The 19,089-nt window shown below is 53.6% G+C and overlaps 9 protein-coding genes across 9 annotated transcripts; 4 read left to right on the plus strand and 5 right to left on the minus strand.

Annotated features, from left to right (window-relative positions):
• Window positions 1-462: 462 nt before the first annotated feature.
• Window positions 463-1,257, plus strand: NECHADRAFT_8176 (uncharacterized protein; the record flags this gene model as incomplete). Its single annotated transcript, XM_003043644.1, has 2 exons — window positions 463-500; window positions 573-1,257. Coding segments are annotated over 2 exons (723 nt in total), but the record flags the coding sequence as incomplete, so codon positions are not given.
• Window positions 1,258-1,685: 428 nt separating this feature from the next.
• NECHADRAFT_5758 (uncharacterized protein) lies at window positions 1,686-2,835 on the minus strand (the record flags this gene model as incomplete). The annotated part of the gene is made up of 2 exons (XM_003043767.1): window positions 1,686-2,727; window positions 2,777-2,835. Coding segments are annotated over 2 exons (1,101 nt in total), but the record flags the coding sequence as incomplete, so codon positions are not given.
• Window positions 2,836-3,382: 547 nt separating this feature from the next.
• Window positions 3,383-4,433, minus strand: NECHADRAFT_95917 (uncharacterized protein; the record flags this gene model as incomplete). The annotated part of the gene is made up of 5 exons (XM_003043768.1): window positions 3,383-3,541; window positions 3,600-3,775; window position 3,805; window positions 3,843-3,955; window positions 4,010-4,433. The coding sequence occupies 5 exons, from the start codon at window positions 4,431-4,433 to the stop codon at window positions 3,383-3,385; spliced, it is 873 nt and encodes a 290-aa protein (XP_003043814.1).
• A 541-nt stretch (window positions 4,434-4,974) lies between these two features.
• Window positions 4,975-6,476, minus strand: NECHADRAFT_48085 (uncharacterized protein; the record flags this gene model as incomplete). Its single annotated transcript, XM_003043769.1, has 3 exons — window positions 4,975-5,556; window positions 5,609-5,994; window positions 6,050-6,476. The coding sequence occupies 3 exons, from the start codon at window positions 6,474-6,476 to the stop codon at window positions 4,975-4,977; spliced, it is 1,395 nt and encodes a 464-aa protein (XP_003043815.1).
• A 4,336-nt stretch (window positions 6,477-10,812) lies between these two features.
• Window positions 10,813-12,599, plus strand: NECHADRAFT_47971 (uncharacterized protein; the record flags this gene model as incomplete). Its single annotated transcript, XM_003043645.1, has 2 exons — window positions 10,813-10,912; window positions 10,978-12,599. 2 exons carry the CDS (start codon window positions 10,813-10,815, stop codon window positions 12,597-12,599), a joined length of 1,722 nt encoding a protein of 573 aa, XP_003043691.1.
• Window positions 12,600-12,790: 191 nt separating this feature from the next.
• NECHADRAFT_84339 (uncharacterized protein) lies at window positions 12,791-13,708 on the minus strand (the record flags this gene model as incomplete). Its single annotated transcript, XM_003043770.1, has 2 exons — window positions 12,791-12,894; window positions 12,925-13,708. 2 exons carry the CDS (start codon window positions 13,706-13,708, stop codon window positions 12,791-12,793), a joined length of 888 nt encoding a protein of 295 aa, XP_003043816.1.
• Window positions 13,709-14,401: 693 nt separating this feature from the next.
• On the plus strand, window positions 14,402-16,194 carry NECHADRAFT_48101 (uncharacterized protein; the record flags this gene model as incomplete). Its single annotated transcript, XM_003043646.1, has 3 exons — window positions 14,402-14,565; window positions 14,634-15,845; window positions 15,939-16,194. The coding sequence occupies 3 exons, from the start codon at window positions 14,402-14,404 to the stop codon at window positions 16,192-16,194; spliced, it is 1,632 nt and encodes a 543-aa protein (XP_003043692.1).
• A 385-nt stretch (window positions 16,195-16,579) lies between these two features.
• On the minus strand, window positions 16,580-17,003 carry NECHADRAFT_48057 (uncharacterized protein; the record flags this gene model as incomplete). The annotated part of the gene is made up of 3 exons (XM_003043771.1): window positions 16,580-16,726; window positions 16,778-16,888; window positions 16,944-17,003. Coding segments are annotated over 3 exons (318 nt in total), but the record flags the coding sequence as incomplete, so codon positions are not given.
• An 856-nt stretch (window positions 17,004-17,859) lies between these two features.
• NECHADRAFT_84341 (uncharacterized protein) lies at window positions 17,860-18,888 on the plus strand (the record flags this gene model as incomplete). Its single annotated transcript, XM_003043647.1, has 1 exon — window positions 17,860-18,888. The coding sequence occupies one exon, from the start codon at window positions 17,860-17,862 to the stop codon at window positions 18,886-18,888; it is 1,029 nt and encodes a 342-aa protein (XP_003043693.1).
• Between the last annotated feature and the right edge of the window lie 201 nt (window positions 18,889-19,089).

A 19,089-nucleotide genomic window follows, 5' to 3' on the forward strand; every position in this document is an offset into this window, starting at 1 on the left:
AGCCTGTAATCACTTTCTCGGGGGCGGCCCTGGCCACGGCCTTGTGGGTGACTTGTAAATCTGGGGGCGGGGCCGATTGTACCGCGTTACGGTTATCCTAACCCGATCGAGATGAGTAGAATCCGGGGTAAAGTCACGGATGCTGGGATCTCTTCCCCCCGAGCCAAACCAAACACCCGATATTCCGAGGTGGTACTCGCAATTTCGGCTGAAGAACTACTTAACTAAGGCTATACGTGACATTGGTGGTTTCCCTGACTCGATCGCCGGCTTCGTCACCGTTGTTGAGCTTCTCGTGGACCTTCATGCATTATGGTCTCCTCCTCTTTCTACAAGCCAATGCACTCACTTCGTGCAATGCCCGCGCAATGCTGCGCCCGTCGTCGGCTGGCGCAATCACTGGTGAAACTTCCGACTTGCCGATTCATGGGAGCTCAAGCCGCAGGAGGACGTCTCAACCCTAAGCGAACAGCAATTGTGACTGGTTCGAGCCGTGGAATGTACGGTAACCCTTGTGACCAACCTTGAAGAACCCCTGCATATAGTTGTGCTAACGGAAATTTCTCTTCCAGCGGCGAGGCCATCGTTCGCCGCCTGGCAACTGAAGGCTATGCCGTCATCGTCAACGACGTTGCCGCCAACACGCATGATGTGGAGAGCCTGGTCGCCGAGCTAAACATGATGCACGGCCAAGGTACATCTGTCGGGATCATTGCAGATGTGACTTCATCCTCAGAGGTCAAGTCCATGGTTGAAGAATCTTGCCAGCGCCTCGGCCCCTTGACAGTCATGGTGGCCAACGCTGGCATTGCACCCATTGGCGCTGCTCTCGAAATATCTGACGAGGACGTTTCACAGACGATGGCCGTCAACTTTGCTGGAGTCTGGAACTGCTATACTCACGCGGCGCGACAGATGATGGCCCAGGGGCCCGTTCCCGAGGGTAGCACAGGATACAAGATCATTGGGGCTTCCTCAATCGCAGCATACAAGCCGTTTCCCCTCCTGGCCCACTACTGTGCCTCCAAGGGCGCTGTGAGAAGCTTGACGCAGGTTTTCGCCATTGAAATGGCCCAACACAAGATAAACGTGAACTGCTACGCGCCTGGGATTGTGGGAACCGCAATGTGGGAGCATATCGATAGGACACTAGGCAAGATGCAGGGTCGCGCCGAGGGCCAAACAATCCAGAAGTATGTCACCGAGCTGACGGCAATGGGAAGAGTAAGCGTTCCAGAGGATGTGGCCAAAGTGGTAGGCGGGTTTTTATGTGGACCGGACTCGGAGTTCGTGACAGGTCAAAATATTGTTGTCGACGGGGGCATCGTCTTTAGTTAGGGGTTTTCTATAAAGAACGGAGTGGTTTTGAAGAAATGAATCTATATCATCAAACCTAAAGCTGTGTCTCAGCTTGATAGAACCTGGAGTTGCGGGTTCAGATCAAGACTTTATTCCAGCCGCATTAACCTCACTAAACATCCATTGTCCCCTCTTTGCCCCTTTGCATACATCGTTACTGCAGAGACATCAAGATGAACCACTGTTTTGTAACATGTTGGATTCTGGTCGCCAACTGACATTGATTCATCATACCGTCACTCCTGCTTTGTCTGATCTGTACGCAGCTATCTATCTCATCATGACAATAGCCCCCAAACTCGCAAGCCAATGCCATCCTACTGCCCAGGTTTGACTAGAATCTTGACATGAGCTGATTTATTATTGATCAGCTCACCAAACCCTCCATTCACCACGTTGGATAGCGGTACAACGGATGTGATCATATCCTCTGCGTTGAGCCTGCCTTCTGCCAAGATTTGCAACACGGCTTCAAAGTCGCTATTCTGGTAGCAAATTCCACCCATGAGCTTCTTTTCCTTCTTTACAAGGTCGTTCAAGTTGATTTGCAAAGGCCTCTCGTGAATGGCAACATTGAAGATGACCCCCCCTGCTCTGGTAGCAGCAATGCACAGATCAAGAGTTGACTGCAGACCCGTGGCATCGAACGCGACATCGACACCATCTTCTGTGAGATGTGCCACAGTGGTCAACACTGGGTCTGGCTGCGGATGTCCCCCATCATTTCCCTTGTCTAGCGGATTAATGACAGCGTCAGCGCCGAACTTCGGGGCCTGCGCTATACGGGACTGTGAAATCTCGCTCATGATGATCTTGGAAGCCTTCTTGACGCGCAATATAGCCGCAAGAGCCAGGCCAATTGGTCCAGCGCCACATATAAGGGCTGTCTGACCGGGTTTAAAGCCCGATATGTCGATGCAGTGGTGTGCAACAGACAGCGGTTCGGAGAGTGCTGCCACCTTGAGGCTGACACCATCAGGCAGAGGAATACAATTCATGGCCTTGACAACGACTTCTTCGCAAAAGCCGCCGCCAGGGGCACCAAGCCCGTACGTCGTCATGTCATCGCAAGTGTTGAACCGACCTCTCTTGCAAGGTCCGCAGGGGTCGGCACCGTAGTGGCGATGATCCCAGGCTGGGTTTACGGCGACCCCCTGGCCTATGGTGATATCATTGACCTGGGAACCTACTTCAATAACGGTCCCCGAGAACTCGTGGCCCATGGTGATTGGTAGGCTCACGCCGGTGTACTTGTTTGTCTCCCCTTTCTGAGGTGGAAAGATGGGCCCGCCGAGGAACTCATGAATGTCGCTGCCACAGATGCCACAGTATGCAACTTTGAGTCTGACTTCGTCGGGGCCACATGGACTTGGAAGGTGTGAGCTGAACGTGATGCAAGTGAGCAAAAGCGACCTACAGTGAGGTAATCTGCTCCAGTCGGATGTCCCCTTTCCCATAATATTGCAGGCCGGTAACCTTGCGTGCGGGAGAATTCTCGGAAGATGACATGGTGTATGAAGATTCGTGTTTGGCAGGGTTGTAATTCATACTGTTTTCGGCTCGTCAAGGCAGGATTTGGCAGACATTTATTTCATGCGTTTTATAGAGGAGGGTATCTGTTCGGTTACTCATTCGCCACTCGGCCTCTTAAATACCCGTCTATGTAGATAGCCGTGAGAGACGACTAGAGGCCGACATTCCCTCAAACTAGATGTCCAAGCACGTTACAGATAGCTTTATAGCTTTTATACAAGGAACTCATCCTGGAACCTCTCCTCTCTACAGAGTTATGGAACATGCGCAGGAGGACCTGTGGGTTGCGGATGGAGTAGAGTTTTCCAAGAATTCCTGGTGAATGGCCAACTGATGGTGGGCGATATGCCAATTCTTCTGAATGAGCGACTATGTGGCATGCTATACGGCCACCCGAGTAGAATGTACGAGTCTTGTGGCACGCAAACCTCGCCTCCAAAACAGCACTCGTGACACCTTGCTGAAGATGTACAAGTCTTTCATCTTGACCTCAATCCTGCAAGGCTTCCAGCTTGGGAAGAGGGTATCCGCCCAAGTCTGCAAAGAAAGTGCTGGCACTCGTCATCAACTGTGCGACATCATTACCCAGCCACTGACCCAAAAGCGCCTGTCGTGTAGCCTCCATTTCTCTGATTATGTTTCCGCAGGTCTGATTCATTCTCCTAGGTCAGAGGAACACGATGCGGCGGGGAATAGTAGACACGCACCATGTAACATGACCCTGTTCTGGCAGGGTCTTGGGAGATAGCTGCAACTACTCGTGCTACCTGTTCAGTTGTATTGCTGGGAAGTCCTGCGGCAGCCCACTCGCTCGCAAAACCACCTGCCATGCTTGTTGGCGTCACAAAGGGAGCTACGCCGTTGATTCTGATGTTGTAGCTCGCTGCCACAAGGTGAGCTGCCCTTAGCAACCCTGTCACGCCATGCTTTGAGGAGACCTATGCCGCGACGCCTGTTCCGCCAAAATATCCAGAAGTTGAGGAAACCAGGACAATGGATCCTCGCGAGCCGTCGGCGAAGCGCTCCTTGTTTCCTTTCATGTGATGCAAAGCAAGCCTCAATGCTACACGCCGGCCGTTAGTTATCAGAAGCAGTGGGGCACCGGATCAAGACTCACTGCTCAAGGTACCTTTCAAGTTTATATCAATCACCTTGGAGGCTTCCGTGGCTTCCAGCAGATCCCCAGCCGCGTCCACGGTTTCGACGTCGAGGGTTGGGTGGCTTTCCATGACCCCGGCATTGGCGATTACCACATCCAAACTGGAGAAAGCTTTGACTGCCATCTTAAATAGATGCTTCATCTCGTCCCAGGCGAGGGTGTTTGCGGCAACGAAAATGACACGTGAAGGATCAGATGCTGTACGTATGAATGCTTCTGCTGTTGGACGTCCTCGCTCAAGGTCGGCCATTACCACGCTCGCTCCATTGGAATAGAATAGTCGTACAATCTCCAGGCCTATTCCTCCGGCGGCTCCGCTAACCAGGACAGTCTTGGACTTGATGTTTCGGAGTAAGGCCGGGTCTAGCTGGATGGATTCCATGATTTAGAGCTGTGAAGGGAGTGAGGGAGTAGGACCAAGACAGGACAATTTTCACTAGGAGAATGTTTGGATGGTGTTAATCTCTAGTGCCTTGATTGCGTGAAGCCCTCTTGTTCTTGTCTAGTTCGGTTATGAATGCCACGACTAGGAATGGAGATGATTCGGCCGGGCCGATTTCTTCTGACCAGGAGCTGCCCAAGCCTGCGTAGTCGCGGGGCTAGGTCGTGGTCTGAAAAGCATTATTTGATGGTTCGGCCCGCGTTTGCTCACAAGAAATAACCGGTAGTGTTGTGCTGTTACGTGTAGATCCCGCAGATCAAACTCGGTGCGGCGGGTATATGCCTCTGGCTAAGCATCTAGCTTGCTGTCTATCTAACCGGTTCGCATGTAGCCGGCCGGATGCCCGTGGGGACCGCCATCCTCTAGTTGGCCCACCATGTACTAGTGCCTTGGGATCAACGTTGTCAAGGTGTCGTTATCGGTAGAACCCTCGCCTCTCTCGGCCACGGCAGTATTCCCTCTGACTACCTACATCAGTCACCTAGTATGCCCAAACTCGTTGCACCCCACTGGCGTCCAGCTCACCATTCTTATTCATCCTGCCGTAGCAAAATCTGAGCCCCAGCATCAGGGCCGCGGTGAGGAATCCAGCAGCCGAGCACACGATGTTTCCCGTAGGGAATCCGCTCGCCGCATCCTTGGCCGGCCAAATCCAAACCGAGATGATAGATGCGATTCCCACTGTTCCATTGTTCATGGCCGCGGCAAGTCCCATGGTTCTCTTGCTTGGAACGTTGCATGTAACCCAGCCGACCATGGGGGCAGCGCTAGGGAAGGCTCCGCAGGCGATGAGAAAGAGACACCCGTAGCGCTCAGAGTAAGCGTCTGCGGGGAGCAGGGTGCAGGCGAGGAATCCTACGCCACTCACAAAGGCTGCCCCAGCAATGTGTAAACCACGGGCGTTGAAACGGTCAGACGAGTAGGCCAGGCCTAATGAGACGACGTAGCCCACGACCCAGGGAGGTACCGTCATGAGCTGAGCCGTGATGGACTTGTATCCGAGATTGGCCACGATAGTAGGGGTGAAATAGGCGAGCGAGTTTAGGACAACAGCGTTGGCCAACTTCGGTCCGTTAGTACCTAGCAAAGCCATCGAGGACTTGATCTTGACTTACATAGGCCAGATAATGGGCCACCATACGTGGAGCGAAACAAGTCTCTAGAATCTCTCGTCGGCTCGCCTTCTCCCGAGTGAACCCGCCCGCTCCCTCCTCGACACGACTGATGATGTATCTCTTCTCGTCATTGTCGAGCCAGGTCGTCACGGCCGGCCAATTGGGCAAGAATGCCACCACCAGAGGAACAGAGGTGATGGTCAAGGCACCCTCGATAATAAAAAGCCATCGGAAGCCCTCGAGGCCGCCGTCACCGTTCAAGTGCCCGACGCCGTAGCCGATGCAGCCCCCAAAGGCTCCAGCAAGAGTCGCCGATGCGAGCACGAAGGCAATGCGGAGAGACCGCTGGTTCGTTGCATACCAAAAGGTGATCAAGTACACGATGCCTAGATGAACATTTGTTATTGGTTTGCCGGAGCAATGCACGACCTGGTTGTTTACCTGGGAAAAAGCCAGCCTCAAAGACACCGATGAAGAAGCGCAGGACTAGGACGGTGGTGAAGTTCCGGACCCAGCCGAACCCCAGAGTAACAACCCCCCATAGGAACATGAGAAGGCCAAGCCACCGTGACGGGCGGACGTACCGCTTCATCACCCAGTTGGCCGGGATATCAAAGACCGTGTATGCCACACCGAAGACGGTGAGAACAATGGAGTAATGGGCCGAGTTCATGCCAGTCTTCTGAAGCAACGAGTCCCCAGTCTCTTGGTTGAGGATCTTGCCATTGCCCAAGTTTGATCGGTCAAGGTAGTTGAGCAGGTAGGCAAAGGCGCACAGAGGTAACAGGCGCATGTCGACCTTGCGGGTTACACGTTTCTCAAACTGGCTACCATGTCCCACCGTGTCTCCCTTGGGGCAAGGCTCCATGGCCTGCTCGGGGCACTCCAAGTGCTGCGCATTTTGAAGGTCATCTTTAGCCATAGTTGAAGGAATTGCTGATAAGATGTTGGAGTTGATAAGGTAATGATTCAGCCACGAAGAAAGCAGCGGGGCCAGACGGACGAAATCCGACTTCTCGTCTGATCTTATTCAAAATCTGAGGGTTTGCCTCCAAGCTAGCCAGGGGTCGAGCATGGCCTGGGACAAGCACCCCGCATGAGAAGGAAATCCGGGGTACGAGGCTGATCAACCCGAGCATCAAGATGTATACCATTTTTAGTAGAATGTAGCCGTACAAGCTCGGGAGCGGCTTATCGGTTGTATGTGGATTACCGGATATATCTGTTGGATTACCACCCTGTACACGGCTTCAGAGGTGGTGGCATGGGTTAGCCAAGTAATGTTGGATGGGCCCTGTAAAATTAAGCCCTTAGCTAAGCACAATTAGATAAAAGCCATTACAGTAACAAGGTTAGCCCTACCTTGCAAGAAGCAACGCCTAAATTTCTCCACTGGCCCCCTTGGAATCTTATCATTGAGACAAGACGCGGAGATAGTGAACGAATCGGTTCAAAAGAACCCACCTTGATTTGTTTTACGCGAGGTTTCGTTCCTTAAAGGGGGCACTCGCTCCTCTTGAGCCACCTGTGGCATCCTGGAATGTTCCAACTTACTCTACCTCAGTCGTAAACGCCCTTACGGTACAAGTATCTGATGTTTCGACAATGGCGTCTTCCTTTAAATACGGTTTTACTCTCCCCAATGGAAGCCAAATCATCCACGGTGAGGGGGTGTTGGTGAAGGACGCTTACCCTCCAGAGATGAACATCCCAGGCCAACTGCACGTCTTTAGCCCAGGTCACGGAACAGATGCCACGACGCCAGCGTTCCGCGGACCGCACGGCATCTTCTCTTTCGACGTCAACATCAGGATGCCTCGTCACGTTCACATGGCCCCCAAGGCGACCGGAGACGGCAATCGATACATCGTGGAGAAGATCCTCGTCATGAACGGCGTTGCCCTCGCCGAGTTGAGCGGCGAGATCTACGTGATCCCACCCAACACCATGGTACTCATCGGAGCTGGTGTGCCACACACTTGGACAGCCTGTCCCGCAGGACTCGACCTCAAGGAGCTGGGGGTGTCTGGAGATGAGAAGGTCGTGTCCGAGGGTAGATTCACGGCCGTGTATGAGTACGAGGAGCCCACGGGCTTCTACCCGACGGCGCAGACCAGCGTGCTCCAGGACGAGAGCGCCTATGTGAGGTGCGACGAGCTTCAGGAGATCAAGATCCCAGCCTTCACACCTGAGGAGCTGAAGAAGGATGCGTGGTTTGTGTGGGGAAGGGGAGCGCGGAAGCTGGGGGAAGAATAACATGATTAGACGGCGGTTGGCTCCTGATGATGGACTTGCATGCAAACATGGAAAAGGATGATGATGGGAGGGAGAGGATCCAAATGCGAGTCCTCTTCCATTGACCCAAAGTGCGGGGTAAACTCAATGGTTACAGCGGCTCTCGGCTCTGGTCCCTATAATAATCTCACGTTAGGTCGCCTCCGTCTTCTCTGTGAAGGGCCCCTTTGACGTGCACCATCCATCCACACTTCTTTCCTTTGCTGGCCATCAGTTCCTCTCATCAGTCATCTAGAATTGCGCTTGGATGTCTACAGTATCAAGAATGCCTGAGCAAGGCCGAGCCAACCCAGTCCGCCTGCGCGCATCCCGAGCCTGCCAGCCGTGTAGTTCGCGAAAGGTGCGGTGCGACGCGACCGAGATTGGACTCCCATGCAGTCGCTGTCGCGTCAACAAGTCCCCCAACTGCTTTCTTGTGGCCTCACGAAGGGGCACATACCCCAGAAAGCAGCACAAAGAACAGACTCGACAGCAGAGCAGCCGTGATGCGCCTCCGAGCCCCGTCGGGAGCGGGAGCGTGGTGTCGGATCGGGACCCATCGGCACTGGGTCCCCCGCCTTCCGTCACCTTCTCACCATCCTCGTCATTGGATTCGACACATCACAATGCCGAGGGGGATGCGGGCGTGCCTGAATCGTCTCAAGCAGCCGAGAGCTCGACGGGTGAGGCCGACGACGGCGGTAGTCAGCAGCGCGATTCCCTAGCCTCCATGTTCGAAAGGTTTCTGGAGCAACAGGGCCAGAACGTCGAGGACGCCACCAACACATGCGGCATCATCTTCATGAGCGACGCCTCCCCTCTAACCTTTGCTCTTGAGGAGGTCCGGGACAGAAACAACAAGCCTGTCATGCACGATGCGGACTCGCACTTCTCCAAGGCTGACCGTGCGGGCACCGTCGATTGCGCCGACCACCCGGCACACCTGTCGCCCCAGGACGTGGCCTATCTCAGGGTCAAGGGCGTCTTTGAGCGGCCGACCGACAAGGACTTGGCCGCCATGGTGGCAGCCTTTGTCGAGAGGTTTTATCCCCTCTACTCCATCGTCGACCTGGGTCAGTTCAAGGACTCCCTCGACGCAGGCGCTCTGCCCTGGATACTGCTCCACACCGTCTGCTTCATCGGGTCCACCTTCTGCGACTCGAGTGACATCTATCGTGCCGGCTTCAAGAGCCGCTGGCACGCAAGGCGCCAGTTCTACGACAAGGCAAAGCTGCTGTTTGACATTGGGTACGAGACAAATAAGATCGTCCTACTCCAGTGTGTCATCATGCTCTCATTCTGGGGCCCGCAGATGAAGAGCTACTGGAACCCGTGTTCCTGGGTCGGCTTTGGCGTCACCATTGCAGAGTCTCTGGGCATCCATAGAATGAGCACGTCCACTCACGTGGATAGAGGTCGGAAGAGCCTACTCAAGCGACTGTTCTGGGTCCTCGCTGTCCGCGACGCCTATTGTGCCACCCTGCTGGGCCGTCCGTGTCGTCTCAACATGGCCCAGTGCGATACGGAACCGCTGGACCTCGATGACTTTGCCCAGGATATGCAGTGCGACGGCCCGCAAGACCAAGACCGTGACAAGCAACAGTCACATGCCCACTACTTGATCCAGCTCTCGAGGCTCTCCCTGATCCTCCGGAGCATCGTCGAGACTCGATCCGGTCCGGGCAAGAATGCCTCAATGACGGCCCATCTACACGGCCAGCTGGATGCGTGGCAGGCTGAGCTCCCGGCGTGCGTTAACTGGGCACACCAGCAACAGGGACAGACGGCCAACGTCTTTGCCCTGAGCCTCAAAACCATCTTTCACCTCCAGCTCATCCTCACCCACCTAGAGAATCCGGACGAGGCAGCCAGCTCCTCCTCACTCCTGCCCAGCGCTGTAACTCCATCTTGCCAGATCACCGAGTCAGCCGCATACGTCATCTCAGCAACGGCCTTTACAATCATTGCCAACTCAATGCTCGGCGTCATGCCCCATGAGGTCTTTTCCAGCTTCTTCGTAGCTGGCATTGTCTTTTACCGTGGTATTAAACACCCACAAGGGGCTCTCTCACACCTGCCACGATCAGCCTTGGATAACTGCCAGATGGTCATCAGTGAAGCTCGCGGCCGATGGGACCCAGCCAACTGGGTCCTGAGGATCTTTGACTTCTTGCTATCTAACAATAGCAGTGGTTCTGACACGGCAGAACATGCCAACCGGGACAGGCAACCCGCAGGCGGTGGGAACCATGTCGGGCCTGGCGCGGTATCTTTTCTCAACGACGCTCACGTTTTGGACATGCTGTCTGACAATGACATGCTGCATTCTATTGACTTTGGCTCACCGACCAACCTGGGGGTGGGTTCACTCGCTAATGAGCTTTTCCCCTTGTCCAGCTATCTACCATTGCCGTCAGAGAATCCGTCCTTCGAGGCAGTGTCAGGGAGTTGACAGTCTCCGAGCTTGCCATACCCAAAAATGCGCCTCGCAGTAGCATAGAATTGTCTTGTTAAAGTAACGTTCTTGTATCAATGTACTCGTGAGCTGACGGTTCGAGTACCTGGCGCCGGTTTTCAAACCCTTGACAGGCCTCGGCAGCCGGCATTATGGCAGGGCCGGAATCACTCTCGAGCAACCGTCTCCGGCTCCGAACTTAGTTAGTGGGTGACCCAGTCTCGGCTATGTTAATGGGTCTCAGTCAACTGGCTCCCATCTTAGTAATAGCCGTCCCTTCTAGTTACATGAACATGGATGGATGGTGTATGCTCCATGTCCATCAATCATATTTATCTTTTGAGTCTTGCTCTCTCCTGCACCGCTTGGGTCTTTACTGAACAGGATCCTCACCTAGACAAACAACATCACAGACGCTCTAATTTCGGCATCGACTTTGCTCCGAACCCCCGGACGATTCGCCTCACAGCCTACCATGCCTGTCAAAAGTCGTTATTCCGATCTGGACCTCCCACTGGTTGACATCTTCTCCTTCTTGTTCAAACGCAAAGATTGCAAGTTTCCGGACAACCACCGTATGTCTCTCACGCTCCCAAGGCCCTGTGTTGGGTTGATACTGACCCATGTGGTGGCCCGGCAGCGATTTTCCGAGATGGCCTTACCAACGAGACGTACACCTTCGGCCATGTCAAACAGCTTGCGGAACAGTTCGGTAAAGGTCTAAGGTCTCGTCATGACTGGAAGAAGGGCGACGTGCTGGCAATATCCTCATTGAACGATATTGACATGCCCCCCATCATTTTTGGAACGTTGTGGGCTGGAGGAGTCGTGTCGACCTCGAATCCAGACTGGACGGCCAGGGAGCTCTCTCATCAGCTTCGGGATAGCGGCGCAAAGTATGTCGTCTCGCAGTACGCCAACATCGAGGTAGTCAAGGAGGCATGCAGTGCGGCAGGCATTGCAGAGGATCACATCCTTCTTCTAGGGGCCAAGAGAGACCCCACAGGGCGGTTAAAGCACTGGAAAGGAGTCCGGAATCTGAGCGTTGCCACGAGGTATGCGGCAAGCAAGATCAATCCCAAAGTCGACGCCGCCTTCTTGGCCTATTCATCAGGGACCACCGGGAAGCCCAAGGCTGTCAGGCTCACTCACTACAACATCACCTCCAACGTCCTTCAGCTACAGGTAGCTGAAGGTTTCAATCTGACCTGGGACGGTAGCCGGACCGTTCGAGACATTCCCCTTCCAGAGCCAGGAGCCGGGGGCGACAAGATCCTGGCTTGCCTCCCATTCTTTCACATCTACGGGTTGATGGTTCTCGTCCACAGTCCCTTGTACTCGGGCGTGACAACTGTCGTGATGCCACGCTTTGACTTGGACAGATGGTGTCGGTTGGTACAGGAGCAGCGAATCACCTTCTCCTACATCGTGCCTCCCATCGTCCTTCATCTAGCCAAGCACCCTGTGGCATCATCCTACGATCTCTCCAGCCTGCGTATGACGCATTCAGGCGCCGCACCTTTGGCGCGCGAGCTTATCGAACAAGTGTACAAGAAGCTGGGGGTCCGCATCAAGCAGGGCTATGGACTCTCAGAGACCAGTCCCTGCTTGTACCAGGGCTCCTGGGATGAGTGGGATGTCGACATTGGAAGCTGCGGTGCCCTGCTGCCGAATCTGGAAGCCAAGATCTGTGAGCCTTTTGACTCCTGTGGCGGAGACGCTGAGGTAGCGGCGGCAAGAGAGCTCCAGGTGGGCCAGGTGGGAGAGCTGCACGTCAAAGGCCCGAATGTGTTTGATGGCTACATCAATCAAGCCAAAGAGACGGCCGAGTGCCTGAGCCCGGACGGGTGGTTTCGCACCGGAGACATTGGATACATCAACGACAGGGGGCATTTGTACATCACAGACCGCGTCAAGGAGCTAATCAAGTATAAAGGCTTCCAGGTCGCACCTGCCGAGCTGGAAGGCTGTCTCCATGAATTCCCGGGTGTTGTTGACTGTGCCGTGATGGGTGTGTACAGCGAGGAGCTGGCCACTGAGGTTCCGCGAGCCTACATCGTGACTGAGGATGCTTCCAAGCCACTGGATATCGGCCAGCTACAGAAGTGGCTCAGTACCCGCGTGGCAAACTACAAGAAGCTAAGAGGTGGTGTGAAACTGGTACAAAAGATACCAAAAAGCGCGAGCGGAAAGATTCTCAGGAGGGTTTTGAAGGAGAATGCGAGGGAGGAGTTTGAGGCAAAGAGACCATCGAAGCTATAGACCTCGATCCATAGAGTGCCGTCAATCATGGCTCAACTAGTAAGCGTCTTCAAGAAGCAATCTAGAAAACGTAAAGCATGTTTCGCGAACTCCATCGTGTGTCTGTAGGCATCAGCTCCCTGTCTCCTATGTACGCCACGTCGAGGTTAATAGTAATACGATATATGTATATCTTTGTTGAGTAGGTCTATTCAGCTCATCTCGCTCTCCAACCGCCAGTGTATCATACTTTGAGAGTTATGGTCGACTGCCGATTTCCCCATCTCACCTTTACCTTGGATTGCCCGCCAACTATCTAGACTAGTATTACATTGCAGCAACTCACTCCAGTAGTCAAAACCTCCGCTCTGGCAACTTGGCCCTCTCGTAAGAGAGAGCCCGTTGCCGTCGAGATCGTCGGTGGGTGGCATGGCGATACCTCGCCCCGGGGTAACTAGATCTGGCAGCGAAGGAAAGAAATTGTCCGAAGCGAGGAACCAAGGCCACTGGTGCTCAGTTCGAGCCTCCATGCCCATAGACATAGGATATGACAAGTCTGCTACTCGCGGTGTTGGGCAGGAGGGTGTTGGGCAGGAGGGTGTTGCAGGCCCTCGCTGGACTTCATCTTCGTCATCAATCGACGGCGTAAATGATGGAACAAAGTCCCCTGAAGCTGTTGGCGATAGAGACCACATTTCATCAAAGTCGGTTGCTATCTGACACATGGGCGGTATGGGTGGGAGTAGAATCGGTGCTCTCGCAATGCCTTGTTCCTCAGGGTGTGTCTGCCACCAAGATTCAGCAGGGGAAGGATCGGCGTCTTCGCGGCTGCCCAAATCATTCAAATCCCTTTTCCGTTTACACCTCCCATTGCTTGGGCGAGATTGAGAGCCCTGTGCCTGTGTGTGTGCTAGCATATAACCGTCCGCGGATGCATTACTCCCATGCTCCCAGTCTTTCCAGTCGTCACAGAAGACTGCAGTGAAACCCGAGACCCTTTCCCCGGTATGGGCAAACCTCCGCCGTCTCGAACGAGGATTTTTGGGGTTAAATGGCCAATTCCAATCCTCAGAAAACACTGCTGTGAAGCGAATGTCTCTTGGGTTGAGATCCATCGGATGTTGTGACATGCGTTCAATAAGGCCAAGGAGTATGCCGTAGATGCGAGTTGAATATTTTTTGGGACGTCTTTTGCAAAGTGAAGAGAAAGAGCACCAGAGCGTATGACTTTTGTCGATCTTGTACCAGAATCAGCACGAACCACTGTTAGAGGGTATACCGAAGCCGGTGCCAGTATAGGAGTGCTTGTTGACATCGGCGGTGATATCTCAACTGTCCTCTGCAGCGTTCACCTCAATCGGAAGGTTCCATTCTTCCTGCTCCGTCCTTTAAATCGAGCGCCGCTCAGCTTCTCTCCCTCCTTCACGTCACAAAGCCGCGCCGGCTATATCACCCCCTGAGATGCTTAGCGTCGGCTACATGCTCCTGTACATCGGCCACGCTTGCTTATCAGTCTTCCTCTGGATGGCCGGGTGAGCTCCGCGGGGCAGGCTTATTCCCGGATCTTTATCCGTCAGTCCCGTCCAGTAAGACAAAGTGCTTTGAAGCAAGTCATGTCTGAGTTTGCACCGTGGGTTTCCTAACTCGCGAACTGCGGGGCCCCGCAACATAAATCTGGGGTAAGTCGTCTCCTGTTTCCAGCTCCATCTCACCTTGCCTCGTTTTACGCTGCATCTGCACCCTGCGGTTTTTCTCTCCGTCTTTCCCCCCACCTACCGTTAGCTTTCCCAATCGTCTCACCGTCTGCGCACATAGACTTCGAGATGGAGCCTCAGTATCTTGATGCATTGGTTGTTGGTGCCGGTTTTGGCGGCATCTACCAGGTAAAGAAGCTCATCGACCAGAATCTGAAAGTCAAGGGCATTGATATGGCAGGTGACTTTGGAGGCACTTGGTACTGGAATCGCTACCCCGGCGCATTGTCTGAGTAAGTGAACCTCTTTGGCGAGAACAGTGGCGTTTCCATGTAGCAAGAATTATCGCTGATTCAAGTAGCACCCAGTCATTCCTCTACCGATACTCGTGGGATCCAGAGGATCTCAAGTCGTATCCGTGGAAAGAGAATTACCTTCAAGGCCCTGAAATCTTGGCTTATCTCAAGCATGTGGCCAAAAAGTACGATCTTGGAAAACACTTCCAGTTCAATACCGAGCTCCTATCCGCAAATTGGGCAGAGGAAGAGCGAAGATGGGTTGTTACTTTGTCGACGGCCGAGACCCTCAAGGTTAAGTACCTCATCACGGGACTTGGGCTTCTCTCAAAGACCAACTTCCCCAAGATTCCCAACATGGAAAGCTTCAAGGGCGAGCTCTACCACACAGCCAGGTGGCCCGATGACGTCGATCTTAGGGGGAAACGAGTCGGCGTCATTGGGAACGGCTCCACTGGCATCCAGGTCATCACGGCAATCGCAAAATCCAACAAGGTCAAGCAGCTGTTCTCGTTCCAACGCAACCCCCAGTACAGTGTCCCTGCTGGAAATGGCCCGGTCTCGGCCGAGAGTCGCAAGAAACTGAACGAGTCGTACGGCCAGGTCTGGGACCAGGCAAAGGACAGCTTGTTTGCCTACGGGTTCCAAGAGAGCACTCGGCCCACCTTCAGCGTCACCCCAGAGGAGCGTGAGCAGATCTTTGAAGACGCTTGGCAAAAGGGCAACGGTTTTCGCTTCATGTTCTGGACCTTTGGTGATATCACTATCAACGAGGAGGCAAACAAGGCTGCCGCCGAGTTCATCAAGAGAAAGATCTGCCAGATAGTCAAGGATCCAGAGAAAGCCCGCAAGCTCTGTCCCAGAGAATTCTATGCCCGGAGGCCGTTGTGTGACACTGGGTACTATGAGCAGTTTAACCGCGACAACGTTGACGTGGTTGATATCAAGACGAACCCCATCACCGAGTTCACACTCAACGGCCTCAAGACTGCCGAAGGCAAGATTTACGAGCTCGACGTCGTCATCTGCGCAACCGGCTTCGATGCTGTCGATGGCAGCTACACACGCATCGCGATCCAGGGACGAGGCGGTGAGACGCTGAAGGATCGCTGGTCAAAGAAGGGGCCAACATCGTACCTGGGAATCTGCGTACCAAACTTTCCCAACCTGTTCATGATCTGTGGTCCAAATGGTCCATTCTCAAACCTCCCACCGGCAATCGAGACTCACGTTGAGCTCATCTCCGATCTGATTGCCACAGCAGAGAAGGGCCCACTGTGTCAAGTCAAGAAGGTCAATGTCACCAACGGAGCCAACGGTATCAACGGTGGCTGCCGCGAAAACGGCCACGCAAACGGTCGACTGCCCAGCCATGGCGTAATCGAAGCCGAAACTCAGGCAGAAGAGAAGTGGACGGATCTATGCGACCGATTGAGTTCCAAGAGCCTGTTCCGCAGGATCGAAACCTCCTGGATCTTTGGTGGTAACGTGCCAGGAAAGAGGGCGGTTCCCATGTTCTACTTTGCTGGCCTAGGGCCCTACAGGAGGACAGTGAGGGAGATATACGAAGATGGTCTGAGGGGTTTCAGGAAGTTTGATACACAGCCCGGGCGCGCTGTCTTGTAACGAATGAGGGTGGCATCGTGGTTTTGGTTGTTTGGCTGCTGCTGTTTTTAGGTAGTTTACTTGCGCGATTGTGTCGGTGCAAATTCTCGCAATGCCCATTCACGTCACTTTGGCGTATGTAGTAGGATTACTCGCCAAGCCGACCTGGGTGAGGAGACACTATGTACATGGTGATTGCTACACTGATGGATTTACTAGAACCAAGTAATCTTTGATATGGCTGTGATATGAACAGTTGCTTCGATTCATCTACCGGATAGACGAGATAGACAGGTGTATAACGCCGGGTCAAATTGTCTACTCCAGTATATCCTGCGCAATGCTTCTAACCAGATCACAACAGCCGTGCAATACACTACACCTCCATTTTCTCAAAATCCATACCTCATGAATCAATATCAAGAACCTGCAACCCTTCCAAAACAGGTCCCAAGCTACCGCCCACGGCCAGATGAGCGGGATCCGACTTTGCATAATAATCACGATGCGCGACGGTTTCAAACTCGGTGACAATCATGTGAGTAAACCCGTTCTGCAGTGCGTTAGGCAGATTCAGCAAGAGTGGGAAACCCCCTTCACGTACCTGCAACCCTTCAATGGAGTTGTCGGCTCCAGCGGTGATGGATTTGATGTATGGCTCTTTGGTGTCGGGAAGGACACACTGATGCTTGAGCGATTTCAGATCATCAAGCACCTGGGCAGCGTCAGTGGCGGCGTCTCTCATCACAAGAATTAGGACAGAAACAGACAGTGTCAATCTTGGCCTTGCCGATGTCTGGCTTGAACCGAAGCTGCACGACGTGGATGATTCCTCCTATTGCGAATATTGAGACTATGAGGCGATTTCGAAAAGCTGGTTTGGTAATCTAGCGCTATCACAGCAGATGAAGTCATGACAGGTGGCCGAGTGCCTCCCATCCATGGTAGGTATCTTATAACAGCAATGCCAGCGCTCGGATCTAGCCAGCCGCATTCGTTCGTACGGGCCCGTTATCTTGCCACATTTGAGCTAGTTTAGTGGCAACTTCGGGCCGATCAATAAGCATAAAGTTACATAAGCTGTTCGCACTAACCAATTTGTCATCCTCCTGGTCGGCTATGGGGCATTTCCTCAACGTCAAGCGGATACCGGGTGTGGGAGGAGCATGCAGTCAACCGACGCTCCAACCTTGGACATCCAGGCAAGGTACCCGACCAAATGCTTTAAATGGGTGTTACATCGCGGATTAGGTGTTACGTCGCGGGTTGGGCGTCTGGATCCTGGGTGAGAGGTATTTGATGGCGGGCCCAATAGCCATATAGCCGGATCATGGTGGAGATGACGATACCTTCCAGCCTTTGCCAACACGCTCTTCGTGTCTTTGACTGGGGGTAATGGGTCGATCAAGCTGACTTACTCACTCCGAATTTGTCAGCGTGCTGTGCTCAGGTCCGAGTCCGGCAATATGGTGTATCCGCAGTGGGCAGACTAGTTAGCTACCTACTGTACCTAACTGTGGTCACCTCACAGCTTGATCAACTCTTGGCTCATTATGCTCACTGAATCAGTCGGTTGGATTGCTCATCTATAACTGTGCGCCTGACGCGCTTGCTATCCTAAAATCATAACTAACACACTGCACTTCTATCAGCAGTTTCACCCAACCGAACAAGTTTGCATCAAACATGGCGACCAAAGGATCCGTCTTCCTCATCGGCCCCGGCTTCATAGGGCTCCAAATTCTTGGAGAACTCCTGGCCGAAGGATACTCGGTAACAACCTTGGTACGAAGGGAGGAGGCCAAGGCCAGCCTCGAGAAACTTGGGTCCAAAACCATACTCGGATCGCTGGACGATGGCGATATAATCCGAGCAGCTGCTTCTGCTGCCGATGTCGTGATCCACACCGCCACGGCAGACCACCTACCATCCGCCGCTGCTGTCTTGGATGGCATCGCAGAGCGCGCCAAGGCTGGGAAGAGCAGCATCTACATCCATACCAGCGGCTGCAGTGCAATCACCGACGGGTCAGATGGCGGCCACGCAAGCGACACAATATACCAAGATGACAAGCCCGAAACTATCGACAGCATCGCCGACGACGCTCCACATCGCTCCATCGACCTTGCCATCCTCAAGTCTCGTGCCGAACTCGGCGCCAAGGCAAAGATATCCATTGTGTTCCCGCCCGTCATCTATGGGCTGGGCAAGGGAAACCGCCTCTCTATCCAGGTCCCGACCATGGCCCGGTTCGCCATCAAGCACGGCTACGCCGGTTATGTGGGAGGAGGCAAGGCAGTCTGGGGTTTTGTTCACGTCGCGGATCTCGCACGAGGATACATGGCCATCCTGCACTACATGGAGTCCACCTCTGGAGACGAGATTCTCCAAAACTCCTACTTTTTCATAGAGAATGGAGAAGAGTATTCGTGGGAGAGGTGCGCCGAGGAGATTGGCAAGGCGCTTCAAGAGTCAGGGAAAATCCAGGACCCGACACCTCGACAGATCCCGAGCGACCTCTACAATGACCTGTTTGGAGAATGGTCCTTGGCCGTCGTTGGTCAGAGCGCTAGGAATCGTGCCAACAGGCTACGCGCTCTTGGTTGGAAACCCCAGGAGAAGTCGGCGTTCGACTCATTGGTAACGGACGAACTGCCCGTTATCTTGGCGGAAAAGTCTGACTTTCAGGGATATAGTGCCCCAGTAGCTTCTTGAGCTGCCATAGTATGATGATGGGCATGGTTGTTATTGTTGACATGAATGTTATCTCTCTTACCTCGTACTCGTACCACCAGCTTCGTTCCGCCTATATGCCAGTAACACCTGCCTCGTCGAATTCAAGTAAAGGCCATGGGTATTTTGACACGTAGTCTACCTAGGTAGACAGAGCGAATGCATTTCAAGCTTAGAAACATG

The sequence above is a fragment of the Fusarium vanettenii genome (assembly GCF_000151355.1).
Source record: "Fusarium vanettenii 77-13-4 chromosome 9 genomic scaffold NECHAsca_27_chr9_1_0, whole genome shotgun sequence".
In the NCBI taxonomy this organism is placed as follows: domain Eukaryota; kingdom Fungi; phylum Ascomycota; class Sordariomycetes; order Hypocreales; family Nectriaceae; genus Fusarium; species Fusarium vanettenii.